Here is a 24,712-nt window from a genome sequence, read left to right on the forward strand (position 1 = left end):
ACTAAAACCAAAAAGCATCTTTACTGCCAAGCTTGGGTGAAAACATTTCAGTTATCCAAGGAGGAGAAGTGCTGCATGGTGGCACTGTGGTTAGCACTGCTGCCTCACAGCGGCAGAGACCCAGGTTCGATTCCAGGCTTAGGTCACTGTGTGGAGTTCTCCCATGTCTGTGTGGATTTCCTCTGAGTGCTCTGGTTTCCTCTCACAGTCTGAAAGATGTGCTGGTTGGGTGCACTGACCCGAACAGGTTCTGGAGTGTGGTGACTAGGGAATTTCATAGTAACTTCATTGCAGTGTTAATGTAAAACTTACTTGTGACTAATAAATAAAATTTGGAGCAGCAGCTTGGCACAGTTGTTAGCACTGCTGTTTCATAGCACCAGGGACCCGGGTTCAATTCTGACCTTGGGCCACTGTCTGTGTGGTGTTTGTACGTTTTCCCCATATCTACATGGATTTCCTCCCGGTACTCCAGCTTCCTTCCACAGTCCAAAAGATGTGTGGGTTAGATTGATTGGCCATGCTAAATTGACCTTAGCATCAGGGGGATTAGCAGGATAAAGATGTGGGATTAAGGGAATAGGACATGGGTGGGATTGTGGTTGGTGCAGACTCAGTGCAGGAAGCCAAATGGCCTGCTTCTGCACTGTAGGGATTCTATGATTCTGTTCTGTGAGAGCATGCTCTAGTCACAGCATTCAGGGTCCTTTACTGAGCTAGCAACTGAATGGGAGCGCCAGAACGTGGCCAAGGGCAGACATGGGCTACATCACCCAGAATACACCTTGGCTCTCAAAATCAGTTGCTCAAAATTGGGTTTTCACTTCAGGATAACCTGATCTTGATATAGCAACCATCATGCACTTATTAGTGAGCACACTGTGATGTGAGGCAGCCACATGAGAGAGGGGCATTGCTCTCCAAGGCCAAGGCCCCTGAAGGCAGAGGCTTCAGTTGTTAGCACTGTGTGCACTCCCCTTGTTTGCTGGATTCTGGGTTACTGTGGAGGCTGGGTGTTCAGGACAAGATGAGAGGGTGGAGTTTGGTGTTGTGATTGTTGAGAAGAAGCAGCAAAGGCAGCTTGTCCTCAGAATGAGTGACAAAGAAGTTGTCTTCTTGATAATCAAGAAGAATGATAAGACAATTTAAGCCTGGCCAACGTTCATCAGAAACTGTCGATGAAAATACTGTTTTCACATATTCAAAGGGGGATCTTATCCACTAACCACACAGTCGATTGGCATGGTGAGGCAGTAAGCTAGGGCAAGAAACAAAAAACCAGGTTCACGCCTGGTTACTTGCCTCTCGCAATCTTGCCGACCCCATTCTGCTGGTGAAATCAGCCTCCCACCCGGGAAGGGCACAAGGCTGATTTAAATATTAATGACATGATTAAGATGCCAGAACAAACCCGAGATGCTATCGTCCGGACTCATTTAGCCCCCTCACCGATCAAGGTTCTCAGTGGTGAGGATCACAGATGGCCTCCACCAATAAGGACCAGATGTAATGGCCTCACTGGTGGGATCAGAGGTCATTGAAGTCCCCTGGATGGTTTGGGGGCAGTATGGGGCAGTGCCAGCATGGCACCTAGCACCACCTAGTAGGCACCCTGGCACTGCCAGCCTGACACCCTGGCACTACCAGCCTGATACAGTGTACACAGGATACTGGGAGATCAGGGTGTCTGTACAATGGTGCCCTGGAGTTCAACAGCCAGCCTCACAAGTGAGCTGAGACTTCACCACCCCCACCTCCACTCTACTGGCAAGGTTCACATTACGCTCTCTCTATTGCAGAGTGCCTACCATTTTCTCGCTCGTTCAACACTTTGTATCTTTTTGAGAAAACAACACCCAAAGTATTTCTGGTCCATTTACAGGACGGTCATTGTCATTCTCACTTTAAGGTTGCTACTGTGTTTAAGTCCCTTTCTGAACTGAATAGAGTATTCCACATAAACCCTGGAATCTTTATGGAACCTAATAGAAGGAGCAGCCAATGAGGAGATGGTAATGACTGAAATTGTAGGGCACAGCCTGAGAAAGGCCAATCATTTCACTTTATCTGCTGGATATTCCAGAATTCAGTATTTTCCTTAATATTTAAGCCTATATTAAATACTGTAATGGGAATTGTCAATAACATACTGCAATGCATATTGTGGATGGAATTTTCCAACTCATCCACATCTGGGATTCTGCAGTTCTGCTGCAGTGAAATTAAAATTTGGCTGAGCGACAAATTCTCCATTCTTGCTGGCAGCGGTAGCAGGGCATACGAGACCAGAGAATTCTGGTCTGGATATAGCACTTTAGAGATTTTTGATGTGCAGTGGCCTTGAGGGATATGAGGGCAAATTGGAAAGTGGAGTTAAGGCCACATCAGGTCAACCATGATCTTATCAAATGGCAGAACAGGCTCATAGTTCCTATCATTGAGACTTTTCTCTATCATGTTTTTAATTTGTATTTGTTTCTGATTATATAGGTTCACTTGCATTCTGGAATCTGTTTCATGGTGGACAGCTCTTTGGTATTTTTCCTGCTGTGAGTTACAACACATGACATTTCTGACCCTTCACTCAGTGATTAACAAACAAATGCATCAAATACATAAAAAAGTGTTTAAGTATCTAATACCTCTTGTGGGAAACCTCCATTAATGGCAATATTAACCTCAGTGTGAAATACTGCACTGATAAAGTATTTACTTCCTCTCTGAAATGTAAACTTTGAAAATATTTCCTTTAACTAATGCACTGAGGGGAAACAATGAATTTGGAAACTTTTTTTTTAGAGATCAAGTGAGGCCGGGTGGGAAAGTGCCCACCAACGGCAATGGCGGCTTTTTCCATATTGTGTGACGTGCAGCCAAAAAAATTGGTAGGCACAGGTTCCATGCCATTATCATCCCCTCCCTCACCATCCACCCCTGACTCATCACCCACCTCCCCCATCCTCCCCTGATGCACCCCTCAAGGCACCCATGATTCATTCTCCCCATCCTTACCCAATTCACTTCCCAAAGACCCCCAAGTCAACCCCATCTTGTCCCTCGACTCAATCCTGTCATCCACCCAACGCCACCCCCCTAGACTTAATTCCTGTCCTGAAGACCCGGAGCTACTCCACGAATGCTGCGCTCACCTCTGAGCTCCTCTCGGAGTTCTGCTCGCTGGGTACATGCCTTTTGAAACCAGTGATACACTGCACTGTTCCATTAATGTGGATGCTATATTTGACATGTGGGCCCAATAATGATATGGTAATGTAATGAGATTTCCAACATTGAATGGGGGTGGGAGGGAAGGGGGAATGCAGCCTGCTACTGATGGGGGAGCTGGGGGCATGCTTGCGTTCTGCATTTACATAAGAACATAAGAAATAAGAGCAGGAGTAGGCCAACTAGCCCTTTGAGCCTGCCCCGCCATTCAATAAGATCATGGCTGATCTGTCGTGGCTCAGTTCCACATTCCCGCCCTCTCCCCATAACCCTTAATCCCCTCTCTTATCAAAAACCCATCAACCCGCGTCTTAAAAATATTTATCGAGGCAGCCTCCACCACTTCAACGGGCAGAGAATTCCAGAGATTCACCACCCTTTGAGTGAAGAAGTTCCTCCTCAACTCTGTTCTAAACTGCCCCCCCCTTTATCTTGAGGCTGTGCCCTCTAGTCCTGCTATCCTTTCTGAGCGGGAAGAGTCTCTCCACCTCTATCCTATCCATCCCATTCATCATCTTATACGTCTCAATGAGATCTCCCCTCATTCTTCTAAACTCTAACGAGTACAAGCCTAGTTTATTCAGCCTCTCCTCATAGCTCAACCCCCTCAACTCCGGCATCAGCCTAGTAAACCTCCTCTGCACTCCCTCCAAGGCCAAAATATCCTTGCGTAAGTACGGCGCCCAAAAGAACAAAGAACAAAGAACAACCCAGCACGGGAAACAGGCCCTTCGGCCCAACGAGCCCGCGCCGCCGCATCGCCCTACACCTATTCTACCCTGCATGTCTACGAATGGGACCCTACTCAGTCAGATTCAGGGAAGAAATAGTGTCAATTTGGTGGAAACCGATTAGCCTAAGAGCACATCTTTGGGGTGTGGGAGGAAACCGGAGCGCCCGGAGGAAACCCACTCAACCACAGGGAGAATGCGCAAACTCCCACAGACACAGGCCCAAATCCATGTATCTGCACAGCTAGCAGTGCTAGTCACTGAGCTGTTGTGGAGCCCGTCTATCGGTCCAGGATCAAGCACACACACCGACATGAAGTACTAGGCCACTCCTGGACTTCCAAGAGCAGCCCACGCACGACCCGCCGTGTGCATGCCCCTCGCTTGACACGAGGTGGACCTCCACCTGTGGAATAAAGACAAAAAATATTAATCATACAGCCTGCCCTTCCGGTGTCTCCCGAGGTTTAACCCTATTTAATAGCCCCTACCATATCCCTCCATTCCCGTTTCACTCATGTGCCTATCTAACTGCATCTTAAACGAGTCCAACGTTCCTGCCTCCACCACCCTACTCGGTAGCGCATTCCAGACCCCCACAACTCTCTGCGTAAAGAACCTTCCTCTTACCTCCAAATTATACCTCCCCCCCCTCACCCTTAAGTGATGACCTCTTGTGTTCGTACCCAGTCTAGGGAGCAGTCTCTCACTATTAACTCTATCTATTCCCTTCAGTATCTTATATACCTCTATCATGTCCCCTCTCAATCTCCGTCTTTCCAAGGAGAATAGCCCCAGTCTCTTCAATCTCTCCTCGTAACCCAGTCCCCCCATGCCAGGCAACATCCTGGTAAACCTCCTCTGCACCCTTTCCAGAGACTCCACGTCCTTCCGGTAATAAGGTGACCAGAACTGGACGCAGTACTCCAAATGCGGTCTAACCAACGTTCTGTATAACTGAAGCATTAGACGGCAGCTTTTATACTCTAAGCCCCTTCCTATAAAGGCTAACATCCCATAAGCCTTCCTAACAACCTTCTCCACTTGTGACGCAACCTTCATGGATTTGTGAACCTGCACTCCCAGGTCTCTCTGTACGTCTATACTCCTAATCAGCCTACCTTTTATCACATAGCTCCTCTCTGCATTATTCCTTCCAAAATGCATCACCTCGCATTTGTCAGGATTAAATGCCATCTGCCACCTATCTGCCCACTGCACCAACCTATCTATATCCTGTTGTATCACCTGACAATCCAGTTCTGTACCCGCCAACCCTGCCATCTTGGTGTCATCAGCAAACTTGCTGATCACACCACCTACTCCCTCTTCTAAGTCATTTATGTAGACTACAAAGAGGAGAGGTCCCAGTACCGAGCCCTGCGGCACACCACTGGTCACTGGCCTCCAGCCCGACAAGGTACCCTCCACAACTACCCTCTGTCTCCTATTTCCCAACCAGTTCTCAATCCACCTAGCTACCTGGCCTCGTATCCCATGCGCCTTAACCTTTTCTACCAGCCTACCGTGAGGGACTTTGTCAAACGCCTTACTGAAATCCATATAGATGACATCAACGGCTCTCCCATCGTCAACCGTTTTTGTCACTTCCTCAAAGAATTCCACCAGATTCGTAAGGCAAGACCTCCCTCTAACAAAGCCATGTTGCGTATCCCTAATCAGATCGCAACGCTCCAAATGCTCATACATCCTACCCCTAAGTATTTTTTCCATTAACTTCCCTACCACCGACGTCAAACTCACCGGCCTATAATTCCCAGGGTTATCCCTACTACCTTTTTTGAACAACGGGACCACATTTGCTACCCTCCAGTCTTCTGGGACCTCACCTGTGTCCAAAGAAGAGACAAAGATGTGCGCCAGAGGCCCAGCAATTTCATCTTTCGCCTCCCTAAGCAGCCTGGGATAAATACCATCAGGCCCCGGAGCTTTATCCGTCCTTACGCTACCTAAAAGCCCTAGCACTTCCTCTCTCGTAATAACTATATCCTGCAACTGAACCTCCGCTCCCTCCAAGAGACCGCACGATTCCGAACCCCTCTCCTTCGTGAATACCGACGCAAAGTATTCATTCAGGAGCTCCCCCATTCCCTCCGACTCAATACACAACTCTCCACTCTTGTCCCTAAGAGGACCAATTTTCCCTCTAACTACTCTCTTGCCTCTAATATAGGAATAAAATGCTTTAGGATTATCCTTAATCCTACCGGCCAAAGCCATCTCATGCCCTCTCTTCGCCCTTCTAATTCCCCTTTTTAGCTCCCTCCTACTCTCTCTATATTCCTCCAGCGCACACTCCGTACCCATTTGTTTTGACCTAACATACGCCTCCCTCTTCTTCCTGACCAAGTCTTCAATATCCCCCGTAATCCACGGCTCTCTAATCCTACCTTTCCCATCCTTTCGCTTAACCGGAACAAACCTCCCCTGCAACCATTTCATTTTGTCCCTAAAAGCCTCCCACTTGCCAACCGTGGACTTGCCAGCTAACAGTCCCTCCCAGTCAGTTTGCTGCAGCTCCCTCCTAATCCTGCCATAGCTCGCCTTTCCCCAGTTCAGCACACTCCCGCTTGGACGGCACTCGTCCCTTTCCATTTTTATCCTAAAGTAGACGGACTTGTGGTCACTGTTCGCCACATGTTCGCCTACCTCTACCTCACCCACCTGCCCTGGCTCGTTTCCCAACACTAAATCCAGTATAGCCCCTCCCCTAGTCGGGCAAGTTACATACTGTTCTAGCGACCCTTCCATAACACATTTCACAAACTCCTCTCCCTCCGTACCCCCAGCCCTAGGCCCCCTCCAATTCACTCCGGGAAAATTAAAATCACCCACTACAACCACTCTATTCTTCCTGCACCTGTCCAAAATGCCCCTGCAAATTCCCTCCTCCACTGACTTTGGGCTGTTGGGTGGCCTATAGTACACCCCTAGCAGTGTGATCTCTCCCTTTTTATTCCTCAACTCCACCCACAGCGACTCAATCCCTATCTCTTCCATATCGCCCTCCCTCTGCACTACTGTGATGTTTTCCTTGACTAACAGTGCCACCCCTCCACCTCTCTTCAACCCTCCTCTGTCACACCTAAAACACCTGTACCCAGGAACATTCAGCTGCCAGTCCTGCCCTTCCCGTAACCACGTCTCCGTTACAGCCACCACATCTAACTGCCTCACAAACATCAAGGCCCTAAGCTCATCCGTTTTCCCTGCCACACTCCTAGCATTGAAACAGACACAGTTCAACCCACAAGTGTCCCTCGGAACCACCTTCTCCCTTATAATTTTCCTTTCACCCGTCTCTCTCCCAGCCACCTCCCCACCCCCCCTCCCTATTAGTTTAAATCATTCCTGAACACCCCAGCTAACCTCCCTGCTAAGACACTAGTCCCCCTCCCGTTCAAATCCTCCCCACCCCTCCTGTACAATTGCCTTTCTCTCCTAAACACCTCCCAGTGATCCACATAACTAAACCCCTCTACCCTACACCAGTCCCTCAACCATGCATTCAACTGCATGATCTCGTCATTCTTAGCCCTGCTCGTACTGGGCAGCAACCCAGACAGCGCCACCCTAGAGGTCCTGCTCTTTAGTTTGGCCCCCAACTCCCTAAATTGCCTACGGACCTCTCCCCTACTCCTCCTTCCTATATCCCCCTCCCCTACGTGTACTATGACCTCTGCCTGGATCCCCTCCCCTTTCAAAATTCCCTCTACCCTTTCCATTATATCCTTTACCCCTGCTCCAGGGAGGCAGACCACCATCCTGGAGTCGCGCCCTTGCCCACAGAACCTCCTATCAATCCCTCGGACCCTCCCATCCCCTACCACTATCACCTTACCAGCCCCCTTCCGTCCCTCTAAGTCAGTCTCCCCTTCCTTCCTATTTTTCTGTGCCCCTGCCGACGAACCTTGGGGGGCCTCCGGGGAGGCCGGGGGACCCTGACTACTCTTCTTCTTCCTCTTTCCCCTCCTAACAGTCGTCCATCCTCCCTTCTCTTCAGCCCTTGAGACCTCCTCCTGCTCATGTTTCCCAGCCAATAACTCCTCATTCTCCCTAACTAGAAATGCATCTTCCAGTCGCCCCTCGAGTTGCCTGACCCGGGCCCTCAATCGCTGCAGTTCTAAACATTTACTGCAGATGTGTACCTTGGGGACCCGTGACACCACCAGGAACTCCCACATGTGGCACCGGACGCAACTTACATTCCTCCCTATATTCCCTGCCATGTCCCAACCTCCTGTAAGTGCCCAAGGTAGAAATCTGTCACTCACCTTCTCCAAGCCTGCACTCGCCTAAGCCCAGCGAGCCAAAGCCCTTCTCACTCAGTTCCCACTCACTCCGCTGCCCGCTCCCGACGCTGCCCGCTCTATACTGCTACCCCTTTTTTATACCCCCCGCTCCCCCTTAACGACAATCCCCTGGCCTAACTTCCGGTACGGAAGTAAACTACACTCTAACAAGCCCCGAGAACCGGAAGTACAGGAAAAAAGCGGTTTTCACTTTAAATCAGTCACTCGCCACAGCCACAGCCACCAGGTTCAATGCTCCGGAGAACAATACACAGTACTCCAGCTGCAGCCTCACCAATGCCCTATACAGCCGCAGCAAGACCTCCCTACTTTTATATTCAATCCCCCTCGCTATGAAGGCCAGCATCCCATTCGCCTTCCTGACCACCTGCTGCACCTGCAGGCTGGGTTTTTGCGACTCATGCACAAGGACCCCGAGGTCCCTCTGCACCGTCGCCTGCTGCAGTTTTTCTCCACGTAAGTAATAATCCTTCCTACCATTCTTCCTACCAAAGTGGACCACCTCACACTTGCATCAACATTATACACGACTGAGGCTTTCTCAAGATATTTTCTGCTCTCACCTCCATACTCACCCAACACAAAAGGGAATGGAAATTCCTGGCCACTCTTTCCTAAGTTCATTAAAAATGTGGATTTTTTTTTTCTCTTTGTAGGGAATTTATTGTGACAGAAATGCAGCATTTTTCCTGAAGATTTAACTACATTTTTAAGTTTAATAATATAGTTGAAATCTGCTTTGATCAAATAAAATGATCTCCATGTTTAAATTGGTGCAATGGTTTGATGGTTAATTGGCTCCATGTAGAATAGAATAGAATCCTACAGTCTCCATTGATCAGAGCCAAGCCTTTCTTTCAACTGTGGAGCCACTGTGTAATTTATGCAAATAAAATCTGAGGGGCAGCAATTTAAATTTAAGCTATTTTAATTCCACTCAGATTGATAAATCTGTCCAGAACTGTATTTCAAATTATTTATTTTAGATGACTGTTTATTGAGGTTGTCTCTAGTCCTCAAACCTATTTGTTTGAAACATGATAGTTGGGGGAGGTTTAAAAAAACCTGATGTTAAAAAAAAGATTTGAGATATAAATTGCCAACAATTTGTTATATATTTGCTTTGTTCTTTAATGTTTAATATTTTTTAGTTTTAAGCCTGAATAAAGATGATAGATTTGGGCTCTTTCCACCCATTGGAAATGGTGATAGAGTATGAGAGAGTGAGTTGGCAGGTGGACTACACTACATTCTATAAAAACCCCCACTACATTCCTAACTGACCTCAGATCAGGTACAGGGGGATCATTTGTCCAGGCAGGTGGGAGAATACTGTACATGGAAAAATCACTACCTCACAATCTCTTTGGAGCTGTGATCCCATTTTCATGAGAAGTCTGAGGAAATTCACATTGCCCCAAACCCTGCGGGAGGCAGCGGAGCAACCAGAACAGGCAAATTAAATTTTAACCTACAAAATAACTTGGGAGTCTGACCCAGGCCCAGCTTTCTCCTCACTCCCACAGCTGGTAGCTATTTTGAGACACCCTCCCTGCACTTATACCAATGACTGTTATCTAAGTGATGCCCACCTCCCATTCAGTCACATCCCCTCTCTTGTCTGTCGTTCTTGCCTCTTTTTCACTAACTTCAAGCTGCAGACTATTCTGATAAATGTATATAAGGCCTCGGAATTAAATTTGCTCTGGCGTCATGGCAAAGAGTCAGTGAAGGATTCTTAGCCACTATATACCCCACTCCTATCATAAGGAGAAAGGCAATTGTAGATTCCAATTGCAATGTGTGACTGTCCTTTACACTTTATCTGCCATGTAATTCGGATTGAAGAAGACTGAAACAAAGCCAGGGTGAGAGTTTTGCACCCACACACTACCCTTCGATATTTTCATTCTGAATTCTAATAGTATGTATTTCTATCACCTCAGTCCAAAGTGAAATCTCAGCTAAGCAGCCTGGCTGTGTCAAACGACGACTCGTTGCTTTACGTTGCTGATTGTGTTGGATATATTTATGTTTACGGTATTAAAGACTTCGCTGTTCATGGAGTAGAAGTAGATCCGCCAAGTGGTAAGCAATGTAAACATTTTTTTATTCTAGTATTTTTCTAACAACTGAATAATAATGGATGTACCATCTTATAAACAATTTTGTTAGATTGTGCAAGAAGGTGGTAATTAAAGTTAGATCCATGTCATAAAAATGTGCTGAAATATTACAAACATTTTTGATTTGATTTATTATTTTCACATGTATTAGCATACAGTGAAAAATATTTTTCTCGCACACTATACAGACAAAACATAGTGTTCATAGAGAAGGAAAAGGGAGAGTGCAGAATGTAGTGTTACAGTCATAGCTAAGGTGTAGAGAAAAATCAGCTTAATGCAAGATAGGTCCAAAGCGTTTGATAAGGTTCCCCATGATAGGCTACTGCAGAAAATGCAGGTGCATGGGATTGAGGGTGATTTAGCAGTTTGGATCAGGAATTGGCCAGCTGGTAGAAGACAGAGAGTGGTGGTTGATGGGAAATATTCAACCTGGAGTTCAGTTTCAAGTGGTGTACCTCAAGGATCTGTTTTGGGGCCACTGCTGTTTGTCATTTTTATAAATGACCTAGATGAGGGTGTAGAAGGATGGATTAGTAAATTTGCTGATGACACCAATGTTGGGGGAGTTATAGACAGTGAGAATGGACATTACAGTTTGCAGAGGGACATAGATAAGCTGCAGAGCTGGGCCGAGGGATGGCAAATGGAGTTTAATACGGAAAAGTGTGAGGTGATTCACTTTTGTAAGAGTAACAGGAGTACAGAATATAGGGCTAATAGAAGGACTCTTAGTAGTGTTGACAAGCAGAGAGATCTTGGTGTACATGTGCATAACTCCCTGAAAGTTGGTACCCAGGTTGATAAGGTTGTTAAGAAGGCGTACGGTGTGTTGGCTTTTATTGGTAGAGGGATTGAATTTCGGAGCCGTGAGGTCATGTTACAACTGTACAAAACTCTGGTGCGGCCGCACTTGGAGTATTGTGTACAGTTCTGGCCGCCGCATTTATAAGAAAGATGTGGAGGCATTGGAAAGGGTACAGAGGAGGTTTACCAGGATGTTGCCTGTTTTGGTGGGAAGGTCTTATGAGGAAAGGCTGAGGGACTTGAGGTTATTTTCATTAGAGAGAAGAAGGTTACGAGGTGACCTAATTGAGGCATACAAGATGATCAAAGGATTGGATAGGGTAGACAGTGAAAGCCTTTTTCCTTGGATGGTGATGGCTAACACGAGGGGACATAGCTTTAAATTAAGGGGTGGTAGTTATAGGACAGATGTCAGAGGTGGGTTCTTTACTCAGAGGATAGTAAGAGCGTGGAATGCCCTGCCTGCAGCAGTTGTGGACTCGCCAACTTTAAGGGCGTTCAAATGGTCAGTGGATAGGCATATGGATAACATTGGAATAGTTTAGGTTAGAGGGTCATTAGATTGGTTCACTGGTCAGTGCAAAGGGCCTGTACTGCGCTGTAATGTTCTATGTTCTATTCAAAAGTCTGACAGCAGCAGGGAAGAAGCTGTTCTTGAGTAGGTTGGTACATGACCTCAGACTTCTGTACCTTTCTCCTGATGGAGAAGGTGAAAGAGAGAATGTCCGGAGTGCGTGGGGTCCTTGATTACACTGGCTGCTTTGCCAAGACAGTGGAAAATGTAGACAAAGTCAATGGATTGGAGGGTGGTTTGTGTGATGGATTGGGCTATATGCATGACTTTTTGTTGTTCCTTGTGGTCTTGGGCAGAGCAGGAGCCATACCAAGCTATGATACAACCAGAAAGAATGTTTTCTATGGTGCATCTGTAAAAGTTGGTGAGAATCATAGCTGACATGCCAAATTTCCTTAGTCTTCTGAGAAAGTATAGATAGAAATATCCTATCTGAGGCAGTAAGATTGTGTTTTTTGCCCTGTAGGTAAAGACTATAGGATTCTCTCCAAGTTCTCTCCAAAGGCAAGGGGGGGTGGAGGGTGGTTGCTGATGGAATTTGCTGTTATGTTGCATGTTATCTCTATGCTGTTGTAGAGAGATCAGACTGATAATCACTCTGCTTCTAATCAGCAGGAGAAGAATGCAAGGACACCTCAGGATGAAGATGTCCTTGGAATATGTGTGAAATTAATTTGTGTCCACCAGTGCCAGGCCTCCATCCATAGAATGATGATAGTTTACCCTTCACTATGATATTTGCCTGTACATTATTGATGACATACCATCAATGCATAGCAACATTCCCATCAATGCATAGTAACATTCCCATCAATGCATAGTAACAGTTTATCTGTGAATGTATACAGCGTTACATACTCTCTGCTGCCTGTTTTTCAGGAAATAGCTCCCATTTCCAATGTAGGAAGGTTAACTATGATGTGGGATTGAATTAAAATGTGTTGCATGATCTGTAAAAATTACATTCTGAGCAACAGCTTAAAGTAGTGTCAATCTAATTGTGTTGTGTTTTCATCTATCTTTATTATAGTTGTTAACTACTGGAGGGCCCATATAACTGGTGTGACTTGGTATGTATGTGGCATGTACATTGCAATAAATTCTAAAAGCGTCTGGTTCACTCTTACTTCATGATAAATGGTTTTGATTTATGTTCCAGTATGGAGCTGATTGAAGAAGAAAAGGTGATGGTCACCTCTTCTGTTGAGGGCACTGTACGACTGTGGAGTGTGGATGGAGAGTTTATTGGTAAACGCTAGTGTATAATAACGAACTGTGATGCTACTCATTGTGGGCTCCATTAACAAGAGTAACTCTTAGCTAAATATTCATGAATTAGCATTGCTGATACAATATTTAGCAAAACTAAAAATTGTTTGTTGTTGTAATAGAGTAGAAGAAAATGCCTTGCATTTATATTACACCTTTTATACCCACAAGCCATGCCAAGGCACTTCATAGCCAATAAACTGCATCACCTCTCCGTCACATTGAGGTCCCACGATAATATTGGTTTGCAAAATAAAATATTCTCTCTAGAAACCTGAGGGACCATTGCTGGCAACTCCAAGAAAGTCACTGAATTGGGCAGGAGTAGATCTTCAACACTCATATCCTGAAACCTGGCTTGCTCTTGCTACCCATACCTCAGCCCCTTGTTGGGTTCTCACCTACTGGGGTCCAATTCCAATGTTTGAAAGTATTCTCCCCTCTGCTCTCCCTCTGGGTGAGTTTCGGAAGGCTGACTTATGACTCTGCCTGTGGAGGGAGTCCAAGGTTGTATCCCGCAACCCTTTCTGGGAGACTGAATGTTGTCCTGCTTTTGTTCCACTCCACCCATCCTGCCCATTCCTCTCTCATCCCTCTACCCATTTCTCCTATAATTAATCTCCCTCTTCCCTTGTCCTCCTCCTCCTCCTCCTCCTATTCATACTCGTACTCATACTCATATTGCTGTTCCCCTCCCCTTTCCCCCATATATCTTTATTTCTCCATTATCTTTGCATTCCCTCAGCTTCTCTTCCATTTTTACTCTTCATTCAACACTTCCTTCTTTCGCTCATTCTCTCTCCATTCCCCCAGTCCATATTTTAACCACCAAATATCAATAACACTGACCATAAACTTTATGATGACATTTCCTGTTGACAAATAAAGACCAAAATAGAATATGGCTGGCCAGAGTTACACAAGATATTTTACGTTAATTTGTTTGAATGACAAGATTCAGTGCAATTATATGGAAATAATTCTGAAGCTGTTAATTCATTTCTGGAATTATATGACAGTTATAAGTAGTTCATGTTTCCTTCAGCTGGCCATTTGAAATTACTATTGGTGGCATAGTGGTTAGCACTACTGCTTCACAGCTCCAGGTGCCTGGGTTCGATTCTGGCCTCAGGTGACTGTCTGTGTGGAGTTTGCACATTCTCCCCATGACTGCATGAGTTTCCTCCAGTGCACCAGTTTCCTCCTACAGTCCAAAGATGTGCAGGTTAGATGGACTGGCCATGCTAAGTTGTCCCTTAGTGTCCTAAGATGTGTAGGTTAGGGAGATTGTCCATGGCAAATGTGAGAGGTTATGGGGATAGGGCCATGGGGAGGGTCTGGGCATGATACTCTGTTGATGCAGATCGATGGGCCAAATGGCCTCTTCTGCACTGTAAGGATTCTATGATTCTATGATTGTCTTGTAATCAATATGCATTAGTCATCCCTGTTTAATACTTACTGGATTGTTTGTAAGGTACGTTCGGACAGCCACAGCCGTGGGAAATTTATGCACCAGCATCTTGGAAGCACCCAATGGTTCCCTATGAAATTCTAATCGATCCACTCAGCATGCCCATTCACCCAGTGCTGGAGGAAGGGATCCCTGTCATACAGTTCATCAGTTCCAAACAACATGAAGAGGAAATCAAAAATACAGAGTCCAAGGTTTGTAGACAGTTTGAAAAACTAATTGTTTGAAAAAGAATGCTGCGATCGGAAAATGTTCACAACTTTTAGAATATAAGACTGTAAGTAGAAGCAGAAGTTGGCCATACAAGGGAGGAGGCTGAGGTGGCTCAGAGTCTGGGCTCAGGTGTAGGGAGAAAATTTCAGAGCTTAGGTCTGAGGCAGTTGAATGCATGGCCACCAATGGTGGAGGGATTAAAATTGGAGATGAAGGCTGCAATTGGATGAGCTTAGATATCTAGGGCTCCAGGAGATCACATGGATAGTAAGAGGCAAGGCCAAGGAGGGATTTGAAAGCAAGCGTGAGAATTTAAAATCAGGGCGTTGCTTCCTCAAGAGCCAGTATACATGAGCATAGGGTGATAGGAAAACAGGACTTAAAGTGGGCAGCAGAGATTTGAATGAGCTCAAGTTTACAGAGGGGAGAATGTGGGAGATCAGCCAGGAGTGCATCACCAATGAGGGACTCAGCTGCAGAAAATAAGCAGAGAAAGTTAGGTGCTCAAATGTCTAGAAAAGTGATTAAAGTTATTTTAAAAGTAAGTATATGGGATCCTGAGTTTCCAGCGCATATCATTTAAAAGTAAAGAGATAAGGAAGTCAATAGAAATCTTTAGTTCAGCAACAGTTTGAATCTTCTGTTTGGTTTTTAATGGTCTACTTCTGGAACCAAGTCTATACATGGAGCAATGCAGAAGAACGTTATCAAGAGGATACCAGGGTTAAGAGCCTTCAGTAATGATGAGAGTAGAGTGTAAAATCCAGAATCTTAAGAGGCGATTTGGTAAGAGATATTCAAAATTATGAGAGACTTTGATATGATGAGTTGGAAGGAAGGCTACTTGCTTTGATCTGCGCAATATCAACTGGAAGGCATAAATATAGTGAGAAATAGAATAAAGTGTATGGCTAAGAGAAGAGTTTATTACCTCGTAGAATATGCTGCCAGAAATAATGGAAGCAGAATCCTTGACTATTTTTAAAAGGCAAGTGGATAAATATTTGAAAAAGAAAAGCACCAAAAGGATATGGGGAAAACAAAAAATGGCAGTTAGTTCTTTCAAACAGCTAGCACAGGTATGTTGGGCTGAATAGTCTCCCATGCTGTAAAATTTTATGATTCTAGGAACTTCACCCCAATTCGCTAAAGACGTTCATTTCAGATGATGATATCAATGAAGAAATAAAAAAGATGACCTTCCAGAACAGCCTTGGTAAAAGGTAATTCTTGTAGTTTCTAACACCTCCAAGGGCCTAGCACACAGTATATAGTTCAAATGAAAGATCCTGATTTCAGGATAAAAATCCAGAAAAAGTATAAATCCATGGAGATCAAGCTCCTCACATCCATGGATGAAAATACTTTGTTTTCATTGATGTGAACTAAAATAGGATAATACTTCTCACTTGAAATATTTTTGTGTAGTTTATTATTTCTCAAGGTTTCTAAAACAGTTAGAAACATAGAAAATAGGTGTAGGAGTAAGCCATTCAGCTCTCCAAGCCTGCACCACCATTCAATATGATCATGGTTGAACCTGCATTTTCAGTATCCCATTCCCACTTTCTCTCATACCCCTTGATCCCTTTAGCCACAATGGTCACGTCCAGCTCAACTCGTGAACATATGTACTCGCCCCAACAGCTTCCTGTGGCAGAGAATTCCACAAGTTCACAACTCTGAGTGAAGAAGTTCTTCCTCGTTCCAGTCCTGAATGGCTTGCCCCTCATTCTTAGACTGTGACCCTTGAGTCTAATGCTTCCCAACGTCAGGAACATTCTTCCTGCATCTAGCCTAGCATGTCCTATCAGCATTTTATTTGTTTCTATGAGATTCCCTCTCATTCTTTTAAATTCTAAAGTGAATACTTTAAAATGATTATGTTTTGAAAAATCCAAGATCAGTTTAAGGAATGACTTCTTGAGCCAGCAAAATGGATTGGTGATCACGGATCCCATCAAAATCATAGTACTACATAATATTGCCACATAATCATAGAATCTCTATAGTGTACAAGGAGGCTATTCAGCCCAACGGGTCTGCATCGACTTATCCCATAACCCCACATATCTACCCCTTTAATCTATACATTTTGGGACACGAAGGGGCAATTTAGCATAGCCAATCAACCTAACCTGCATACCTTTGGACTGTGGAAGAAATCCACACAGACACTAGGAGAATGCGTAAGCTTTACACAGACATTCATCCAAGGCCAGAATTGAACCCAAGTCCCTGACACTGTGAGGCAGTAGTGCTAACCACTGTTTTGATGTTATGAGAATGCTGCTCATATTATGAGAAAGACAATTTTCATGATACTTTTAAGGAAACCAGTAACCATTAGAGTAACCATTAGTGATATAGGATTAACACAGTGCTACAGAGTGTTAGTTCCCAACCTTTTTAGTAAAATGGCACCATTCAATGAAACAAATGATTCCAAGCGCACCAACATTTTTCAAGTGAATCAATTGCTCATAAATGTCACATTTGTTATGGTTTGGTCTTACCCGAAAGATTTGCAACATGCAACTGAAATTCAATGGATTTGAGCAAAACACAAAGTTGAGTAAATAGCAACTTACCAGATTAGTGGGAAAACTGGAGTTGCCAATGTATCCAGAGCCCTTTAATCCACAGAGGAATTGATGAGGAGGTCAGTGAAGTTCTATTTGGGAGTCTCCCCTAATGGCAACCCTGACTACATCAACGGGGATGAAGTAGAAAGAGTCGAGAGCTTCAAGTTTTTAGGAGTCCAGATCACCAACAACCTGTCCTGGTCCCCCCATGCTGACACTATAGTTAAGAAAGCCCACCAAAGCCTCTATTTTCTCAGAAGACTAAGGAAATTTGGCATGTCAGCTACAATTCTCACCAACTTTTCCAGATCACCACAGAAAGCATTCTTTCTGGTTGTATCACAGCTTGGTATGGCTCCTGTTCTGCCCAGACTGCAAGGAATTACAAAAGGTCGTGAATGTAGCCCAATCCATCACGCAAACCAGACTCCCATCCATTGACTCTGTCTACACTTTCCGCTGCCTCGGCAAAGCAGCCAACGTAACTAAAGACCCCACACACCCTGGACATTCTCTCTTCTACCTTCTTCCGTCAGGAAAAAGATACAAAAGTCTGAGGTCACAAATCAACCGACTCAAGAACAGCTTCTTTCCTGCTGCTGTCAGATGTTTGAATGGACTTACTTAGCGTTAAACTGATCTTTCTTTACACCCTAGCTATAACTGTAACACTACATTCTGCACTTCCTCGTTTCCTTCTCTATGTACGGTATGCTTTGTCTGTATAGCGCACAAGAAGCAATGTTTTTCACTATATACTAATACATGTGACAATAATAAATCAAATTAAAAAAAATCAAAACAGATTACATGGGCATTTCGCAGAACAGTGGTATTATCAGGAATTCGACAATCCCTTCTCAAAAAGCTTTGTTTCACTTTAGGTTAAATGGACATTTCACAACATCATCATCGTTTAGTATTCATGATGACCTCAATTCTGATTACTTAAAATTTACATCATGGTTTGATTTGATTTATTATTGTCATATATTAGTATACAGTGAAAAGTATTGTTTCTTGCATGTTATACAGACAAAGCATACCATTCATAGAGAAGGAAAGGAGAGAATGCAGAATTAATGTTACAGTGATAGCTAGGCGTAGGGAAGATCAACTTAGTGTGAAGTAGGTCCATTCAAAAGTCTGAAGGCAGCAGAGAAGAAGCTGTTCTTGAGTTGGCTGGTATGTGACCTCAGACTTCCCAATGGATTAAGATGGAAGAGAGTATGTCCAGAATGCACAGGGTCCTTAATTATGCTGGCTGCTTTTCTGAGGCAGTGGGAAGTGTAGGCAGAGTCAATAGATGGGAGGCTGGTTTGCATGATGGATTCGGCTACATTCATGACCTTTTGTAGTTTTTTTTGCAGTCTCGGGCAGAGCAGGAATCTTACCAAGCTGTGATACAACCAGAAAGATTGCTTTCTATGGTGTATCTATAAAAGTTGGTGAGAGTCGTGGCTGATATCCTAGGACCCTGTCTTTGCATTCATGAGACACTAGCCTGCATATCTGATGCCTAGAATACTGAGTCATTAATAATGCACCAGGTAGCAAGCATGTGGAAATGGGTAATAAAGCTTTTAATACAATTTCTAACACAAATCCTTATGTTTATTGTATAGATAAAAAGGTACTGCCTGAAATAAACATAATGTACAAACAGCAAGTTACTAATAAGTAGCAGGCAGTCAGCTGTTTCAGAGATTTAGAAAAAAGTTTGGCACCATTTGGGACCTAACCACAAAATATCAATATTCATCCGCTTGTATAAAAATTATATTCATAAAGTATTCCTGTAGCTTTGCTATGTGTTTTATTATGAATTAAGTTCTGTTTTGTGGCAATGCTAATTTTTTTCCCTTTTTTCTGTAGACTTCGACATGAAAGATACCAGAGTTTGAATAAGCCACTGAACCATGGAGGCCCCTTTGCTTATCATACCCTGAAGTATTTTGAAGTTTCTAATGCCCCAATTGCATGTGAGAAACCTGACATATCAGCAGCAAAAACAGATCCCTTTCTCACCATTTGCTTTAAAGAGAGTACAGTTGACCTCTCAGCCTCTACCGAAGGAATTGCTTAGCCATATGTAGGCTTTCTCTGCACAAAGGACAAAGAAAATTACAGCACAGGAACAGGCCTTTCGCCCTCCAAGCCTGCACTGACAATGCTGCCCGACTGAACAAAACCCTCCGGGGACTGTATCCCCCTATTCATAAGAACATAAGAAATAGGAGCAAGAGTAGGCCATCTAGCCCTTCGAGCCTGCCCCGCCTTTCAATAAGATCATGGCTGATCTGTCGTGGCTCAGTTCCACATTCCCGCCCTCTCCCCATAACCCTTAATCCCCTCGCTTATCAAAAACCCACCAACCCGCGTCTTAAAAATATTTAGCGAGGCAGCCTCCACCACTTCAATGGGCAGAGAATTCCAGAGATTCACCACCCTTTGAGTGAAGAAGTTCCTCCTCAACTCTGTTCTAAACCGCCCCCCCCTTTACCTTGAGGCTGTGCCCCCTAGTCCTACTATCCTTTCTGAGCGGGAAGAGTCTCTCCACCTCTATCCTATCCATCCCATTCATCATCTTATATGTCTCAATGAGATCTCCCCTCATTCTTCTAAACTCTAACGAGTACAAACCTAGTTTATTCAGCCTCACCTCATAGCTCAATCCCCTCAACTCTGGCATCAGCCTAGTAAACCTCCTCTGCACTCCCTCCAAGGCCAAAATATCCTTGCGTAAGTACGGCGCCCAAAACTGCACACAGTACTCCAGCTGCGGCCTCATCAATGCCCTATACAGCTGCAGCAAGACCTCCCTACTTTTATATTCAATCCCCCTCGCTATGAAGGCCAGCATCCCATTCGCCTTCCTGACCACCTGCTGCACCTGCAGGCTGGGTTTTTGCGACTCATGCACAAGGACCCCGAGGTCCCTCTGCACCATCGCCTGCTGCAGTTTTTCGCCCCGTAAGTAATAGTTCTTCCTACCATTATTCCTACCAAAGTGGACCTTGCACTTGCCAACATTAAATTCCATTTGCCAGTTCCTGGCCCATTCGCCCAGCCTATCTAGATCCTTCTGCAGACTCTCCACACCCTCCGCACAATTTGCTGTTCCACCAATCTTGGTGTCATCAGCAAATTTCGACACCATACACTCGGTTCCCTCCTCCAAATCATCTATATAAATGGTAAATAGCTGAGGCCCCAGCACCGACCCCTGGGGCACTCCACTAGTCACCATCCGCCAATCCGAATAGCACCCATTGACCCCCACTCTCTGCCTCCTATTTGACAACCAGTCCTCTATCCAAGCTAACACCCTACCCCCAACTCCATGTCCCCTGACCTTCTGCAATAACCTCTTGTGAGGTACCTTGTCAAACGCCTTCTGAAAATCAAGAAAGACCACATCCACCGGCTCTCCTCTATCCACCGCCCTAGACACATCCTCATAGAACTCCAGTAAATTTGTCAGATATTCCCATCCTATTCATGTATTTGTCCAACCCCCACCCCCCAACTATCCCATCTGGCTGTGCGTTCCAGGCAACCACCACCCTCTGCGTTAAAAACTTGCCTCGTACATCTCCTTTAAACCTTGCCCCGTGCACCTTAAACCTATGCCCCCTAGTAATTGACTCTTCCACCCTGGAAAAGGCTTCTGATTATCCACCTGTCCGTGCCCCTCATAATCTTGTAGACTTCTATCAGGTCGCCCCTCAACCTCCGTGAGAACAAACCAAGTTTCCCCAACCTCTTCTCATAACTAATGCCCTCCATACCAGGCAATATCCTGGTAAATCTTTTTTGAACCCTCTCCAAAGCCTCCATATCTTTATGGTAGAGTGGCACCTTGTTTATGTTATCTAAAGCTCCCATTGTAGCACACAATCATACAGATAGTACTAGCCGTTTCTCTAGATATGAGTACCTCTGACCCAGATGGCTGCTTTTTGGTCCTTTTTTTGCAATTTTTCTTGAGCCAAATCTCTCAGCTTCCTCAGTTTCCTGATCTCCAATTGCCTTCTGCAGTTTCCTCCTCTCGGTTCCCACACCCTGTTCAACACTAATGCCTTATCAGTCCCTTCTACAGATGTTGGTCTCAGCTAGATTCTTTCCTGGATATACCCACAACTTGCCTTGCTCCACCCTAGAATCTTCCAGTCCACTTATTACAGCATCCATCGTTTGTCTTGTAATTCATTCGCCTTTCTCAGTGTATTTTCAGCTTAATTGCTAAGTGTTAATTTCTAACATTCTTTCTACTCTCTTTAGCATTCTTCCTATATTACTATTCTTCTCTGTCCAGACCCTTCATAGATCAAACATCTGTTTCAAATGTCATTTTAACTTTCCGTCTCTGCGATTTAAATATGTAATTGCAGCCCCTCATCCCTGGAATCCCATGAACCCTCTGAAATGCCTTCACATTCTTCCTAAAGTATTCCCCTCCCCACCCCCCTGGAATTAGACAGGATAGTACTGAGGTTAAACCAATGTTTTAGAAAGGTTCAGTATGACTTCCCTATTTCCGTGCTCTATGCCTCGATATATAAGGTCACCTGGATTGCATCTGGAATATTCTCCCTAAACCTCATTTGTTTTGTATTTAGTTCCATCTTAGAAACTTCTTAGAACCCCTCATTTTAACAATGCAGTCAGTTATTTGGTCTACTTTTTCTCATGTCCAGACTCCCTTATATGAAACTATCATATGAGTCCAAATTATTATTGCGCTGTTTACATTCTGTGTTTGTACAGAAGCTAAGTGGAGAATCTCTCACATGCTTACCAAAGATTTCTCTTTCAATGTGCCCAATACTCAGCACGATATTTTCAGATATTAGCGGTAAGGTTTGGAGAAACGTAGGTAGGCTCTTTAAATCAGTACAACTTTGGAATGTCTTTCAGAGGAAAGATACGATGATGATGAAATTTGACCTCCCTGTGTGATAGGATCTTCTTCATTCTTCAGCTAGTAATCTTCACACACCACAACCCTTCCTAACCATTCATTCTGGTTCAGGTTCTGGTCTTTTATAGATAAAAAAATAGAAAGTTGGAGGTGGCAATAAGATTGTTGAAGCACAGAATTTCCTTGATCCAGTCACAATTGGACAAGTTCCTACGCTGTGTGAAAAGTGTTAACACTTCTGGCAGATGTCTGTTTTGTTGGCTGGAATTTTGCTGCCACATCCGCGCCAGAGTCGGGGTGGGCGAGACTCACAGAACGGCGTTCTCCATTGGCCCGACTGGGATCTTATCAGCCTCAGGCAGGCTAGGCAGCATTCATGATTCAACTCTGGTACTGGTATTTAACGTATGTGTATATTTTATGTACATATTATTTACAGCAGCTAAGACAAATTAAGTTTCAGTGGATGTATACTGATTACCTCTTTAGTTCCACTGATTCTGATACTGTTTTCATTCAAATGCAGTGTGAATCGAGAAGATAAGACCGCAATTTTTTTGCTGTTTCTGGCTGGATTTATTTTGTTGTGTATTAAGCAAAGCACATTAACTGGTGTATTTTACTGTTGATACTGTGAAATTTTGCACTTTTCTAATAAAAGGAATATTAAAAAATACTGTTTCATTTAAATATACAAAAGCTGTCAGTAGATTAACATTGGTTACACATATAATCAATCTCTAATCCTTGCTGCAGCCATAAGAAATAGGAGCAGAAGTAGGCCATTCAGCCCATTGAGTCTGCTCCACCATTCAATGAGACCAGGACTGATCTGTTACAATCCTCACCTCCACTTTCCCATCTAATCACAATGAGTCATGATTTCCTTACTGATTAAAAATGTCTATCTCAGCCTTGGACATACTTAACGATCCAGCCTCTGCAGCTCTCTGAAATATTAACTCCACAGATTCACTACAAGCCAAGTGAAGAAATCCCTCCTCATGTCTGTCTTAAATGGGTGATCTTTCACTCTGAGCTTATGCCCTCTGTCCTGATACCCATCCACAAGGGGAAACAATCTCTCAGCATCTACCTTGTCAAGCACTCTGAGAATCCTATATCTCTCAATAAAGTCATCTTTCATTCTTCTTAACTACGAGTATAGGCCCAACCTACTCAACCTCTCCTTATAAGAAAATCCCTCCATATTTGGGATCAACCTAGTGAACCTTTACTACCTCCAATGTCAGTATATATTTCCTGAGATATGGGGACCAAAATTGTTCACAGTATTCCTGATGTGGTCTAACTTGTGCCTTGTATAGTTTTAACAAGACTTCCCTATTTTTATACTTCATTCCCTTTGAAATAAAGGCAACATTCCATTTGCCTTTCCTATAACCTGCTGAATTTGCAATCTAGCTTTTTGTGATTTATGCACGACAACACCCAATTCCCTCTGTGCTGCAGCTTTCTGCAGTTTATCTCCACTTAAATAATATTCAGCTCCTTTATTCCTCCCACCAAAGTGCATTTCATTCCATTTTGCAACACCATATTACATTTGTGAAGTTTTTGCCCATTCACCTAACCTGTCCATATCCGTCTGTAGACTCTTGAGGGGTGATCTTACAAAAAAAATTCTAATCCCAAGCAAATGTGAAAACAAGAGAAATTTGCACCTTTTTTGGATGATTTAAAAATCAAATCTTACCTGACTTTGTCAAAAAAGCTCTTGCCAAATTTAGATTCCAACAGTAGGGGGAGTGACAGGCCTAAATTGCTTAAAAGCCAGCTGATGTGTATGTGCAAATTTCTGTGCTCGTAAAAATGTACATATCTGCAAAAAAGCAAATTTAAATAAAAAGACAAAAGAAAAGCACACACATGCTGCAAGTGAAATTATGGGCTAAGAGAAAAAGGAAACAGATTGAAAGTGAATGACTGAGTAAAAAATGGCTGCAGACTCTGCCTATGGAGACAGAGATTTTAAGATCAGTTGAATAAAGACCTCAAACTGACTACACAATAATGAAGACTGCTGTCCTTATAGTTGAAATAGAGGCACTGACCTAAGTATTAGAGGTTCCTGCTTATATGTAAGGGAAGAATTTGCTCAATTATTTACTCCATTGCACTGCTTGGTCCTTTTCTCTTCCTCCTTGTCCTCTTCATCTGCTTTCTGCTTTCAGTCTTGGTCCCAATATGTATATTTTTATAGTAGTCAGGAAACCAGTTAAAAATCTAGAGAAGGCAGCATGATGCTTTCAGCCTCTCCATCTTGGGCATTTTTTTCCCTTTTAGATTAAGACAGAGGATCAAAGATTGGCATTCTGTCTGGGATAACTAGAGACGGATGAGCAATAGCTAAGATCCGTTGTGCTTGTTTTGAGTTGTTTATAAGGGTGAGAGTAGATAAAAGGGAACCAGTTAATGTAGTTTACTGG

The 24,712-nt window shown here is 44.0% G+C and overlaps 1 protein-coding gene across 5 annotated transcripts in view; it reads left to right on the forward strand.

Moving 5' to 3' along the window:
* wdr95 (WD40 repeat domain 95) overlaps nt 1-22,816 on the forward strand; it is a 134,370-nt gene extending 111,554 nt beyond the window's left edge. For 4 of the 5 annotated variants that reach the window (XM_080197431.1, XM_080197432.1, XM_080197434.1 and 1 more), the window contains 7 exons: nt 2,491-2,549; nt 10,237-10,378; nt 12,828-12,867; nt 12,957-13,045; nt 14,544-14,734; nt 15,882-15,976; nt 19,214-19,550. In XM_080197431.1, coding sequence (XP_080053557.1) covers nt 2,491-2,549; nt 10,237-10,378; nt 12,828-12,867; nt 12,957-13,045; nt 14,544-14,734; nt 15,882-15,976; nt 19,214-19,424 — 827 coding nt within the window. In that variant the 3' untranslated portion in view covers nt 19,425-19,550. Of the gene's footprint in view, nt 1-2,490; nt 2,550-10,236; nt 10,379-12,827; nt 12,868-12,956; nt 13,046-14,543; nt 14,735-15,881; nt 15,977-19,213; nt 19,551-22,788 lie in introns of those variants that run through there. The other variant, XM_080197433.1, reaches the window with a different exon arrangement.
* Nucleotides 22,817-24,712: the final 1,896 nt, after the last annotated feature.

Source organism: Carcharhinus amblyrhynchos, chromosome 10, assembly GCF_965287045.1.
Source record: "Carcharhinus amblyrhynchos chromosome 10, sCarAmb.v2.hapA, whole genome shotgun sequence".
NCBI lineage: Eukaryota > Metazoa > Chordata > Chondrichthyes > Carcharhiniformes > Carcharhinidae > Carcharhinus > Carcharhinus amblyrhynchos.